This window comes from Saccostrea echinata, unplaced genomic scaffold (assembly GCF_033153115.1).
Source record: "Saccostrea echinata isolate AGI-Se365-2 ecotype Australia unplaced genomic scaffold, CSIRO_AGI_Sech_v1 ptg000012l, whole genome shotgun sequence".
NCBI classification, from domain to species: Eukaryota; Metazoa; Mollusca; class Bivalvia; order Ostreida; family Ostreidae; genus Saccostrea; species Saccostrea echinata.
In genome coordinates this window covers 8,624,637-8,639,760 of record NW_026889761.1, presented here as the reverse complement: position 1 = coordinate 8,639,760, position 15,124 = coordinate 8,624,637, and the positions used below count along the sequence as shown (strand labels likewise).

The window sequence follows — 15,124 nt, the reverse complement described above, 5'->3', positions numbered from 1 at the left end:
AAGCCCCCTCCCACCAGTCCATGATTTGATGCAGTTTTACATTTGGACAGGAAATTTCAAACAGAGAACAAGGTTCAGACGATCAAACAAAGGTTGACAAATATCCTTGTCTGCAGTATCTGTTTATCCTCTCTCAGTGCTACTTTATGACAACACTAAATGAATAGGCCTATATGTTTTTTTTCACAAACGAATCCAGATGTTTCCTTAACCAGAAAAGATGCCAGGAATGGGTATGGAAAATTATTCAACAAGGTCGCAGATAGAAATCTAAGCATTAATTAAATAATTAATACTGGGATGTTGATACTTTGTATTCATTTCTCAGTCTGAATGATTAGAAGAATGTTTAATTAAAGATGATTGTATTGAGACTGCAAAAGGCGAGGTTTTTATAGATAAAGATACAAAATATTCCAATTCAGAGCTGTCAAGATGAGGAAAGTTCATTGACTCTCCCAGCATAAAGTCTGGAATTTGTGAAGACTGTTTTAAAAATAAAACCACCCCATTTTCTAAATAAACTATCCAGTACATGTTGACTAAGCTAAATTTGATTGGTGGTTTACATTGCTGGGTATTGAAGGAAATCACAATACACTCAAAACAATTATGTAACCAACAAATCATATGCAGGAATTCTCACATTTCTAGATTAACAACTTCATACCACTTGTTAATGAAAAGTTCGATTTTTTTATTCACTCATACTACCAAATGGTTTTTGCCAAAGATATTTACTTTAAAATCATCATACACTTTAGTTCTTAATGCTACAACTTCCAGGAATGAATGTTTCCACTAACCAGAATCAAATTTGGTCATAGTCCCTCAAGGTCATGTTCAACAAGGCAACTAGAAAGAAAGCAATTGAAAATGTACTTCACTGATTTAAGAGCGAGTACCTAAAATTCATGGCACAGCGTGGGACCGCATTTGGTTTCTAGAAGTGGTGTAGAAGCTCTCTAGAAGTGATCAACTCCTCTAAATCTGAGCAAGAGAATACTGAGAGTACTATTTATAAAATGTATTGTAAAAATTTGAATTTCATTATGATATCATTTTGTCCCAACTAGTACACTGTTTCTTCCTCAATGAAGAAATCTAAACTCTGTTCAAACAAAACAGAACAGCTGAGTCTGTATAATACATTTATTATAACCTTGTATACATGTATTAACAATATGTACGAAGCACACAAAATCATTTACAATAGTCATACAATTCTTTGCCGATTAATTTATTAATTTCTGTTCAGCAGACTAGAACTTGTTCTTATTATAAACTAAGATGACCCTGGCCACTCGTCAAGGACAAAATCTGCAAGGTCAAATCAAGGCATCTTGCAGATTTTTTTCCCCTTTTGAACAGCCAGAAGTCTCTTGTCTTGATGCTGAACATTTTTATATAAAGATTTGTCCTTTTTTTTAAAAATCATAGTCATACAATCATTGTTGAACTGAAATTAGTCACCTTTACATGGATATGATTGGATTCATTTCAAAAACTGTTATTGAGGTGTACAAGTCGATTAAATAACTAAATACATCAACCGTTAAAAAGGTCTATGGCAAGTTTGCAAGAGTTTATACATTTTTGTGACAAAAATGGAAAAAAAAATTCATACTGTAATTATAACAATATTAATAATAGTTTGCGATATCAATCCTAGCGTTTTATATAAGAGGTATACATAAATCTTTGGTGATGCAGCTCTGTGCTATAAATCAACGAAAAGGCACAATGATTGGATATGTTTCAAGTTTGACTACGTATTAACTTCATAAAAATATTCTAGATTAACATGATTTAAATTACAAGTAAGAGGTTATAGATAAGGAACAAAGTCAATAAATGTCATAATTATGATAGATTATTAACTTTACAGGATATTTAAAAAAAAAAATGACCAGAAGTTGACAAAGACAAGCAAAAAAAAAAAATCATACAACATTGCAGAGTAAATAATAATAACGTAGCTGACAAACTTAACAGAATATTCATAACTGCCTTGCATTGACCACCCAACAAATTTCAACATAAAAATATACACCTCACTATGCAGGAAAGTGTCCCATTAAAAATAATAAAATCAATTTTACAGTATACATATATTTTTTTTTGCTAATAAAAGCAAACAAATTCAACCTGTGTTACAAAAATGCACAATCATGATGCATAAATGTGAATTTATAGCAAAAATATAAATAAAATTCTTTTTCTGTTCTTAAACACAACACAATTATTTTTAAATGTGCCACATATTCCCCAGGAATGGCTTTACATGCAAAAGCTTCCTGATTGGTCAGTTTATCTTTTTGTTTTGCATCATATATAAGGGAACGTCCCAAACATCTAGCACATCCCTGTCACCAACTCCAACTTGCATAAGGCTAGAAGTTTGAAACCATCCATAATAATTAATGCACCATGCAGATATACATGTTCTATATCACATAAGCAGTACAACATTTCCTTTATTCCCCGCCATCATCCATACCATTAGATCCCTCTCCTTCCCCACCCCCATTGACTGTTGTTGTGGGTACACGTTTTGGGACAGTCATTGTATATGTCTGTTTCTGTAATGTGGGTCGTCCCTTGATGCCTTTCCCAGCAGCCCTCATCTCGTAGTGTTTGACGATGTCCTGATCTGAAGGAAGAGTGGCACTGAATGCTGTGGTCTGGTATCCACGTTCCAGGTAATCCCAAATGGCGGTCAACTCTTCTGGGATTTTAAAGTCCCTGTATTGCTGTAGAACAACAGATAAATGTCTTAGTATGTTAATGAACCTATTTTTCTTCTGAAATTTTTTTTTTCATATTTCTCATTCATTACTTTCTAAGCATATATAATTTAAAAGTAGAATACTTCTTCAACATGCCATTTTAATAAGGCAACAGTTTTTGTTAACATGTGGAGCTGCAAATTTTTTATCCAATGGCAGATTTTTTTAGCTTAAATAATCTATGACACTTTACACAGAAAAAAATTACTTTCAGTTTCAAATCCACCCTCTATCAGATTTTACTTCCAGAACATAACCATTAAAAATGCTTATTAAACAATCACCAACTCCATTGTGTTATTACTAAAACACTTGCCTCTCCCGCCATCCGTATGTGCTGTAGTTTTGGCAGTAAAACGCAGTCAGCATAAGCCAGGGTTGATCCTGTCAAGAATGGGGTCTCGTTCATCTCCAAATGACTATTCAAATTCCTAAGGTCGTGCAGTAGCTTCTTCCCATCAGAACTAGGGTTTTGTAAGAATAAGTTGAAATTCTGGCAAAAGGAAAAGAAAATTATTAAATTTGTCTAGGGTACCAATTTTTTAAATAAATAAATTTGCAGTATACAAACTTTCCACTGTAAATCTGTGGACAGAAAAAGTATTCAAATGCCTCCTACCTTATATAAATCCTCAAATATTTTCAGACTAGCAATATTGGCCTGTTGCGTTCTCTTCAGTTTAGGGCAGTTAAAATTTATACTCTCAAAGAATTTTTCCACATCATCATAATTGTCATACACGATGCCAGTTATATCCTGGCCATTGACATTCTGCCCACTTGTTCCAATCACTACTGGAAATATTTTGCTTTGGACCTTGTCTTTGAATGTCTGAGGTGGGTTATTTGCCTGAACTGTGAAAACTTTAAAGCTTGCATTCTTCTGTTCAGCCAAGAGATAGGCAATCATGAACCACTGTTGGCAGATTGGACAAGATCCTTTCATTTCTCCATCAATGCTTGAAGCCTGTGTAAAGAGAAAATGGGAATTCTCATGAACACCTTCAACAGAATGCAGGCTCTGCACTCCATGCACAGCTTTGATAATCATCATTTCAAAATAGGTTAGCTAAACACAAAAGTTTACAAGAAAGTAAAGCTGAAAAAATGATATGAACACTGTGTATATTATTTTACGACAAATTAAAAACTGCACATCATTAAAGTCTGAAACTTGTTTTTTAATAATACAGTATAACTTTATCTATGTTATAGGCAGTAAGAACTCAAAAATTATATTAAATAAATGCACTTCTTGAGTAGCATCTCAAATCTGACTATATGTTATTTCAGAGACATATAAAACCATAGGTTTATATGTCTCTGGGTAGTTAACAATCACTATCAATTACAATACTTTTATACTGACTGATCTGTTGGTGTTTACATAAAGAACCCCCGGTATTGCTCATAAAACGTTATATTTTGAAAATTTTAAGGGTATAAAATATCGAATTAAAGCACAACAGCCCGATTTTGATTAAAATGGCCATATGTGTTTGCACAAAGGGAGATCAATCTTCAAGTCCTGATTTTAAAAAAATACGTTTTACGATTTTAATATTCCGTGCAGAAAAATGTATACATATTTCAACTGCACCTTTTCAAAAGTCCATTCTTAACCAGTCAAATGTAGAACATAACGGAACGTCCAACTGACGCCGTCAACAAATGAATAAATTGGGCGCAAAGCCGAAAATGCGAAATGAAAGGGCAATTGTTTCGTGCAAAAACATCAACAAACCTTAATGTACAGTTCAAATTTGGGTTTTGTGTCCTCCTCAGCATCTTCAGGCTCATAAAATGGTTTTTCGTCACTCATTTTGACGATTTTTTGCTGGAATTCACGAAGAAAAGTTCAGCAATTTGTCCTCCCTTTGACGAACTGCCTCGCCCAGAATTTCACTGATTAACGCACGCATGCGCATGGTGTTTAGTCACGTGTTCTTGTTTATAAGTGGGATTTTACAAACAGCAAAAAAATGTTTAATATTTTTTTTGTCTGAATTTTTGTCTACGTCCAGTGTAAAGAAACGCTGAAACTTACAATCTCATTGACTTGAAACTGACAATAAAATATCTTCTCAGCTCAGGTCAAATTGTTTTTTTTAAGTTTTCCTCTAAAAGCAGTGCATTCATCTTTGATCTTGCTAAAGTACATGAAGTGAAATCAAAACTGCTGTGTTTTATATTGATAAATCTTCGGCAACATAGGTCAATCTCCTGTCGAACACCCTTTGGATTTAGATTTAAAATTAAAAACGTGCATTCGGAGAAAGCACTTTCGTGAGTTCGTTGGCTTTAAACAATAGGAAATGATTTTAAGATGTTCTGATTCACTTTCTTCCCCCCTCTCCCTCTCTCAAGATACTTTCCCTTCATGTTTACGATGAAAATGGATTAAGTTTTAATTCTAAGCAAACCTCGCGGGTACAAGAGAATTCGTCGTATTAAATGACAATTTTTATATAAGATCATTTTATTAAAAAATTATGTAAGTTCAGAAAAACTCAAACTGGGACACTTCTTAAATACTAGTATAGGCCCAAGGTCCCTTTCTGTGTCTTTATTACATATAAAGTATGCGTTAGAATTGCATGTTAATCAATCCTCTTAATTTAACTAATCATTACACGTGTAAAATAAAATAAAAATAAAAATTGTTAATTAAACACAATATCGTTTTCAGGTGTGCATATTAATCTAAAACAGGCATATAACAGGTGAAGAAAAGCGGCTAGTCCACGAGAACTGGTACTTCCCTCTCCGTGGCAGGTTTTAGGGTTTGAGGAGTTTTTCTTTTACAGAAAGATACAGAATAGAATATAGTTAAATATAATTTTGTTCTTTCTAAATGTATTTGGTCGTCATTATGGTGTTTCTACATGCACAATTTCATGTAGATTACCGAATAGCGTAATCATACATGGTATATGTAGTATCATGACGTCATAATATTTGAACATCACAATGTACAATATGCGTCATAATAAGCAAGCGTCACAATTTGTTACATGTTTGCGTTTCCAAAGCACGGGAAATGGCAACAGAAATTAGTGTCAGGCCTGGACTGCACTGTCTTGGTGGTACTGCTTTTGAGAACGATTTTAATATATTTAATTTCATGGAAGGATTGAAGGTATAGTTAAAAGTTTCTTTTAAACATTTATAGTGCTTTTTTTTTTTAATTTTTCATCATAATGGCCAACCTCTACTTGTAGATAAAGCACACAGCTAGAGACATGCAGTACTGCGCTAAACATTTTACGCCGAGAGAAAAGTGTTCACGAAAAGCTAGAAGAACTATTAATGAAAGGAATTGCTTGAAAATACAGTATATTTTTTCATTTGATTAACATGTTTATTTATTTATTTATTTATTAAATAGAATATTTTGTCCATTAAAGGACAATTATATGGATAAGTAAGAAATACAAGATCGTTTCTTTTGGAACGAAATCCAGATGGAATACTATTTGTTTTGCAAAAGCTATGTTTTTCGAGCATTAACCGGCACTCTAAGACTTATCCCAGGCAGAAGCTCTTACAGGAACAAAATGCAGGGGAAAAAAACATTCTGGCGCAGTACAAGTTTTATGGACTACATGGGCTGCATGCATGCTACTGCGGAGAAATCCATAAAGAAACAAAAGGCTACAGGCTATTGGTTCCAGGCCATATACATAAATTACATACTGAATACAAAGATATTCAGAGATATGTTATGTATAGAAGAATTGATCATATTATTTATCTTGACTGATTTGCAATTAATTTCGAAATTGTATAATTTTAAAATATCGTTTCCATGGCCGTCAGTATTTTATTTCAATCACTTTTATGACATAGCTAGATAACACAATTCATTAAAAAACACATTGTCAAACTGCACATACATATAATGTCCCTAAAAAATAAACTTCCCGAGACTCTTAATAAGCATTGAATTGGACAAAAACCTTCCCTCTTTGCTCTATTAATCAGACCATAAATCAAGCACATGCATATTATGTAACACGTCTGCCTTCATTTTTCAAGAAAGGAATGAATCATTTAAAGATCTTATTGCGATATAGATTTTCAGCATTCTTTTTATAACGGGTACAAAAATGTCAGACATTGACAAGTATCTAGCTAGATATGTAGTTTTGGTGGCATAGATACCAGAAAATGTTTTCAAGTACTGTACTTAGGAAAATTACTTCGTCAGCTTTAATCTCTTGTTCTATAAATATTAAAGTTGCATAATGAGTCAAAACCATGTGTTTCTTTTAAGAAAATTGTATCACAAAACAAAAGATTTCTGTGAAATATAAATAAAGCGAAGTTTTGACAACTCAACTGCACTGTAAAGCAAGAAAAAAACTGCAAAATATAAGTGCCGGAAAAACAAATGTTGTATCTATCGCTTTGTTTTTATCGTCAATGTCAACAATGTCAAGGTCACGCGTCCTTTATTTTTAGCGTGAAGTAAGTAAGGAATAAGTTATGATCATCTTTTTTGAAGATTGTATCAAAATTCTCAGTCATCCGACATTTATATCTATGAAATTGAAATCATGGTAAATTCTTCAACTTTTCAGCGCATGCGTACAATAAAGAGGAAGAAGTGAAGCAATATTTTTGTGATGAGTTATACAAAGATTTTTTTACTTTTATTTTTCTCCATTAAATTAGATTTTTTAGGTTCTGAAACCTGTAATTTTCTGAAACCTAATATCTTCAAGAACTGAACAAAATTTGCATGTTTCATGCAAAAATTCTACTGTTGTCAATTTTCCCGTTTGTCCTTCACAGTGTCACTTTAAAAATATGCATGTTTATTTATTTATTTTTTTTTTAAATCGAATATTTTGGCCATTAAAGGACAGTTATATGGATATGTTTTTCTATTCTCTTGGCTACCTATCAAACAAGCTAAAGTATAGGAAACACTACTCAGGTCTGAGACTGGGGTTTCAAGGGGGGGGGGGGGGCAACCTCCAAAAAAAGTTGACAAGCTAAAACAAAGATAAACTGTCGAAATTCGTAAAACCTATTTCATAGGGGGTGGAGTGTGTGTGTGTGGGGGGGGGGTCGGGGGGGGGGGCTTTCTCTAACTTTTCAGTACCTTTTCACTACTTTGCCTATGTCTGTCCGTAACAAAAAGGGGGGGGGGGAGGGGGCAAGCAACATCGTAATCAAAATTTACATATTAAAACTACAGCAACCTCGGGCCTACTACTGCATCTGAAAAAGAAGGAGGTGTCAGAAAATCGCACCTAGTTTACACTGACCAATTATTCAAATCTCCTCTCCAAAAAACGTCAATTATATCAATTTGACCAAAGGTATAAAAACGGTTCCGAAAAATTCCTTGTCACAGATTAAGATATACCCAGCATACACTCGGTAGGAGACTTCCAAACTCAGTCAAGTTAACGGGCCTCACCCACCCGTCAATTAGGTCATCGGAATGACCTCGCTGAAAGGTGTATACGGGTATGTGAATGGAGATTCGGTTATCTACGGAAGGTAGATAATCATTAAATATTGACACATCCCTCTAACTATATTCTAGGGTCGCCGACATACCTATCTTTACCCTACCTGGCGATTTACCAGGTATATTGGTAACTTCTCAAAATTTAAATGGAAGGTATCAAATTAACATAATTCTTTGTCGGAATGACTTCTTTGAAACTTACAGAATATTCTAACACTTTATTCTAACACTTCTTTGAAGTGCCTCGTGATGTGTTTTACACACCAAAAACCACACACTGAATAGTAAATTTACTTTGACATGTATATTCGCTGAATTCCAATTAGATAGCTTTAAGCCTTACATCAACAGGTGCGATTAGCTTGATATCCGTAGAATTTCGTTCTGCACTAATTACAATTATTTTCTTGAACTTCTCTCTAAATTTGATATATGTAATTATCATAACTATCTTCAAGTTTACGAACAGGGAAATTAAACAGGCCCGTAGGAACTGCGAGGAGGCGTGCCCCCTTCCCTTCAGCCTTTTCGCCAATTTTTGCCCCCCCCCCCAATTTAGATCTGTAAAAGAAAGAGGGAAGGGGTAATGTATACTACATGATTCTGGTTCCCTACGATCAGACTTATTTCCCTTTGCTCCGTCTCTGGAAAATGATCTCTGGGAACCACAATCTTTTTACCCCATCCCCCATTATAAGACCCTGTCTCTCCGAATTATCCCTGAAATTGTATTGGGTCATTTACTTCAAATCTATATATAAGCTTTATATTTCAATTAAAACATGCAAGCATTTAAAATAGTTTATATATCTATTATGAGACACGTCTTTATTATCTGTGATCTATTTAATATCCAGCCCATCTTGCATTTCCTTGCGATTGAATGTGTGTTTCGTCCCATTTCCTAGCGTTTTAAACTAGATAAAATATAAAACTATAAAACAGTGGCCTCTTTTTCAGAGGAATTTCGACCCTTTCATGGAAGGATTCATACCTCATGATGGAAATTAATGGCCCCTTCGTACAAAGCTAGGATTGTCCAGACACACAATGTAAAAAAAAAAAATCATTCATCTTGTTACATTACCGTGAAAGTGATGCGACATAGATGTATCTAGCTGTTTATTTCTTAATAAAAAAAAACCCCATCGTTTATAGTTATATTTGTAGGCAAGATACAAAGTTCCTTTCAATGATTAGAACACTGACCACCAGGAAATGAAGATGCGCCGCGGTCCTGCAATTTTTTTGATCATACAAAAAGCTGATAAGCTTTAGTAGGACGATACACTGTTCACGGTGGAAGAAAAAGTTAATAATTTTCATCTGTGGCCTTAAAATTCCTCAAAGTCAAGTTAAATATCGCCATCGTGTTTTGAAGGGTGTTCTATACAAGTATTTGCAGTAAATACCTTAAAAGGAAGAGGTGCATGTTTTCCCCCGCGCCTGGCTATTTGAAAACATACACTTCATCCTATTTATTTACACACATGTATTACAGATCCAAATCACATCGACATATCCATGGTATTCGAGATATCAGTGTTCGAGATACCGAAGTTCAACTGTAATTGAAATGCATTCAATGCTATTCGGATTTTTTGGTTTCTTTGTTTGTTTAACGCCCTCGAGAATTTTTCACTCAAATGGAGACGCCACCACTTGCCGGTGGAGGGCTGCAAATTTATATCTATACTCGGCACTGAGGGCCATTGAGCAGTGAGGGATCTTTTTCGTGCCAGCACCTTCTGCGACACGGGACCTCGGTTTATACGGTCTCATCCGAAGGCAATTGCATCATCTCGGGTCTTTCCGTCAGTGGTTGTTTTTCCGCTTGTCGGAAAGGCCCGAGAAGTTTCGATTGATCCGAAGGACCGGTCTCCACGTCCCGCAGTGGATTCGAACCCGCGACGTGAGGATCAACTCCTTACTCCGCGACTCTAGAGCAGACGCTCTAGACACTATGCCATTCGTAAGATGACTAGAAGACATATCATATATAAAGGAGATGGGCGAACAAGGCGTGCAGAATGCCTATATAGCTTCAGATATATAAAAATCATAAAGGAGATGGGCGAACAAGGCGTGCAGAATGCCTATAGCTTCAGATATATAAAAATCATAATCAATTTGTGAATTTAGTATTTAGAGTCAAGTTCTCATTATTGAAATTTATGAAATTATGATGAACAAAACTTTTCTGCTGAAAATTTTCTCATTAAAAATTAATTTGTTATTAAAAAAATCAATGTGGTATTCTGGGTTTCGAACCCTAGTAATAAAATCCTGAGTAAGAGTTTCCTTTGAGACTAACACACTTACCACTAGGTCTTTATGAATTGTGGCAGTTAAATCATGTTTGTGATATGGTCCTTGACTAATTAGACAAGTAGTTCTCGGAAAGATGCGAGTGTTGTGTCATAAAAGTGTATTTTTACGGTATAGTGGGTCTTTGCTCCATGTTTTTGTTGACCAAAAAATGTATATTTTTTCACAAACTTTGAGGATAATTTTGAAAAAATATGGAGCGAAGACCCACTAGCTCATATAGAAAAATTGTGTTTTGGTATGAGAAAATGGTAGTTTTGCCCTCTCTAATGTGTATATGCTATTTCACAGGCAAATAATTTCAATCTTAGTGAGATTTTTGCAAATTGCCGAGATTTTACATAAAGTATACTTTAATTTAAGATGAAATATCAAAGAAAATTTTGTTATAATTGAGATTTAATTTTTCACCTTCATGTTTGTTGCAATATAGGCATTGCGTTCGCCTTGTTCGCCCAAAAGAGCAGCAAAATGTTTTAACTTTTGTCTAGATGTAGTGTTTGATTTTCAAATATGTAGAACTAAGAACCCTAGTGCAGTTGTCTTTAAGGCAAGTGTACTTGGAGAGATAGACAGAGAGACGGGGGGGGGGGGGGTAACTGAGTGTTATTCTCCAGTAGGTCCTTCTGCACTCGAGATTTCATGAAAAAAAGATTTCTTTTAATGGAACCACTGCGTGACTGAATATTAAGAGATAGTAGATAATTACGACTTACGTTTATTTTTAACACCTGTTTGTGGTTCCAGGTACAATTTTTTATGTTTGTAACCTGACTTACAGAATATCTTAAGTGAAAAAAGTACACAAAGAAGCATTAAGTCTTACCACATGACACTATACATATTTGACTTTGAGTGCAGTGTATGATATTCTAATTAATAATGATGGTACGTGAAAATTCATAGACTAAAGAGATGACAGCGCAAATCATACAGTTAGCCTAGAGCCCTCTCAGATTGCCAGAGAGAGAGAGAGAGAGAGAGAGAGAGAGAGAGAGAGAGATCGCTGGGTTATGTCACAGTGAAAATATGGCTATAATGTAAGTGTTAATGGTCAGATTATTTTTATCAATTTTATCAATCAACATGGCATAAGAAGACAGTTGGTGTTAAAAGAGGAGCATGACTTGAAATTTCCAATCGCCAATTATATTTTGTTGATGCACAAAATGAATACGGATGCTTTAGCTTAGCGATATCAATGAGTAAAAACAGGCACAAAGGCGTATATATCTTAGGTAAAAATGTACCAGAATCAATAGTGCTCAATACATGTACCTGGACCACGACATGGAAATTTGGGGGGGGGGGTCTGTTTAATTCGGGGGCCCTTGTCTCCCTAAATCTTTCCTCCGATTGGCTAGTTGACACAGTGAGAGTTGGATTTTGTCGTTATTGATTGATGACGAGAGCGATTAAACGGCCATGAACGATGACAACGATTTATTAGGACGCGTCACACGCTCGTCAAACAAGGATTGGTATGTCTTCTGTATTTACCTCGCTGATCTACTAGTTAAGCCACTGTTCTAACTTGAAAGTTTTCAATCCGCAAAAATTCATTCAGCAAAATTCACGCATCAGTCATGTGTGAAGTTTTACATATATTTACTTGGAATTCCTTACTTCTTCATAAATTTTGTACGCTTGGGCAACTTTGTGTGAATTTTTGCATAGAACTGATCTCATTAAAATATAAACATTTATCAATGGTAGATTTAAAGGTTTACTACCTTAAATTTGGACAAATCTTTTTTGTTCCAAAATAAATCAATATAAGTAATTCATTCTGATCCATTTAAAACTCATATATATCACTAAATTACAAGCCATCTCCCTTTCTCTTTCTATGTATACATCATTATTCCTCCATTTCGCTCAAGTTTTTGTCATCCAAATCTCTCACCCCCCCCTATCCCCCAACCTATCTCTCCAAGTGGAAATCCATGTTTATGCAGAATATAAGCCCGAATCACTGTTTCCATATAGGGAAAATACGTACAAGTCCACAAGGAATTTCCTTATCAACATCTTTTATTGCTCAATATTCAATATAAACTTCGAACTGGTTTCTTCAGCAAGGTGACAGTGGTAAAAAAGCTAGAACTGAAAAGGGGTGCATTAAAGATAATTTACTGAGAAACCGAGTAAAATATTGTTCCGTACCTGCGTGGCAATAACTGTGTATTGGGGATGCAACGAGCAAAAGCGACCGGAATTTGATACTAGCTAATTGTGTGGAATTCAAAAGTTGCCCGGGAAGATGCATGGCTGAGATAGAAGTCCGTTTTGTTAGCTCGTAAAGATTTACAAGATAATCGCTCCTTATACCCTGTAGATGAAAGAGATTCACCTTACTTAATTCATACCTCTGTAGAAGACAGAATCTTAAGACCTGAATTCTCGGGGCCTGAAACTTACATTTACAAAATATATGAAATATTTTTTTCACTAACCTAGGTTAATGACCTAAATATTTAATTTTCATTCGGGTTTTAAATAATTTCGGAATAAAAATCTAAACATAACGTGCTGTCTTGTGTCACATAATGGTGATGGATATTTACTACGTCTTGTCCGGTGTAAAAAATATGTACTCATACGCATAAAGTCCCCCCGATCCATTTATAACTGACGACATTCGATTTTTATGTGGTTTATATTTTTATTGACAAGGAGCGAAGATAAATGATTCTTGACACATTTGTCATTACGACGTATCCTTGAAACGTTCAAGCAAATGCGCTCCTTCAGTTTAGATATATTAAATGTACTCTTTCCGCCTTTAAATGCAGTTTGCTAAGTCCTGTCCCCGCCCTTCTAAACAAGATGTGACTTGGCATAGAGATTAGAAAGAAGACAAGCAGGAAACAATATGACCTATCTCAAGTATCTACTATAAGTTGTTTACAAAGCTCAGGTCTTCAACACTACCAGATAAAATCAGCTGATCGTGTAGAGGACCTAGAACTCTAGTAAAATACCGTCATAATGTGTCAACTGTCGCAGTGTGTTAAGGACAAGTGCAGTACAAGCTATATCTACTTTTGTGCATGTCCAAACCACCTGTGGAATTTTGTCTCGTGATAAAATGGGTGGATCTAGAATTTTATCCGTGTGAATTATAATGGTCCAATGTTTTTTTTGTAAATGTTTCCGTTTCTTCGTGGAAAACCTAATTTTGTTTCTCATGATATTTTATAAAAAAGTTTATGTAACTGAAATTATTTTTCAGCACTTGGATTACCAGTATATAAAAAGATTCCCAAGGCCAACACTGTTACACTACTTGTAAATGATATACCATCGTTATATGAGTAAGGCCATCATATACTAACTGACACCCAAAGCCATTGTCATAAGTGATTTTAAAAACCACCAATAGGAATTACTTATGGTTTTTATCGGTTACACTTATACACACACACTGATGACAAGCCCTGCCAAAAAACAATTTAGTAACTTCTGATAAACAGGTAGTAATAGATCACCTTAAACTGAAGCTACAAAAACAATAAAATCATGTACATCTAATCATCTCTAGTGCAACTTAGAGAAAACGGTATGAAACTGTCTCTGTACACAACTAGCTGATTTCCAAAGAATAATAAAAGTTCATATTATATACACCAAATATAGTCCATAATATAAAAAATACGACAGGGAAATGAACGTTAGGACCCTACCCTGATAATCCCAGGAAACATATGGGAGGGACACAAAGTTTATTTTTACAATCTGTTGTCATCACGAGGCACTCCCTTTAACACGAGTCACAATAGATAAAACTGAAGTTAAACCGCTGTACTTTATATAATCCTTCAATATTCTTCCTTTTTTTCCTTCCTTTCAAGGAAATTAATCACCCCAAACAGCTGAGATTTATTCTAAACATTTGCTGTGAACAAATTCCTAAATGTTGTACTGTGTACCTCTAATTTATACAAAACAAATAACATATTCTTTCTAGTACTTTAATAAAATATAAGCAAATAGGAATCTTTAGTGACCTATCAAATGAGATTTGTAAGGGTATCTAATTTCACACTTTAATTGTACTGTGTAGTGAGAAAAGGCAGTATTTTATTAGACTTGTTTGATCATTAAACTCCAGCTCAGCTGTTTACCTAGGTTATTATATCAGGTAGATGATACCTGTGTGTACCTATAAAACTAATGAACCATGACCGCTGTCTGCTATAATCCCCCTATAACTATCACTACTTATCCGTCAGTCGTCAGATCCCCGGGGAAACTCCCAGCACTTCTACAAAAGCCTCTCATTAATGTGTCATAAACCCGGACAGAATTAACACAAATAAAAACATCGTAGTTACACCATTCAAAATGAGTGTTTTTGTAAACTACTTCTGGTTTTTAAATACACACCTCCTCAAATTTTAGTCTTCCTGATGAATCATAAAAAAAATTCAACTTTTTCTTGTATTTCTAAATTATAACAATTTTTATAACAACAAAATATAATAATAAAATATGCATAAAACCAGTCTATCTGTTAAGA

The 15,124-nt window shown here is 34.6% G+C and overlaps 1 protein-coding gene across 1 annotated transcript; it reads right to left on the bottom strand.

Moving 5' to 3' along the window:
• Positions 1–1,137: 1,137 nt before the first annotated feature.
• LOC133185294 (chloride intracellular channel Clic-like) lies at positions 1,138–4,709 on the bottom strand. The gene is made up of 4 exons (XM_061320412.1): positions 4,534–4,709; positions 3,409–3,756; positions 3,106–3,282; positions 1,138–2,753 (listed from the first exon to the last, which is right to left on the bottom strand). The coding sequence occupies exons 1-4, from the start codon at positions 4,609–4,611 to the stop codon at positions 2,478–2,480; spliced, it is 879 nt and encodes a 292-aa protein (XP_061176396.1). The 5' UTR covers positions 4,612–4,709; the 3' UTR covers positions 1,138–2,477.
• Between the last annotated feature and the right edge of the window lie 10,415 nt (positions 4,710–15,124).

Coding starts and splice junctions, on each gene's coding strand:
- LOC133185294 (XM_061320412.1), bottom strand. CDS start 4,611: ATGAGTGACGAAAAACCATTTTATGAGCCTGAAGATGCTGAGGAGGAC. Junction 3,283..3,408: donor TATTTGAGGATTTATATAAG/GTAGGAGGCATT, acceptor TCCTTTTGCCAG/AATTTCAACTTATTCTTACA. Junction 2,754..3,105: donor ACATACGGATGGCGGGAGAG/GCAAGTGTTTTA, acceptor GTTGTTCTACAG/CAATACAGGGACTTTAAAAT.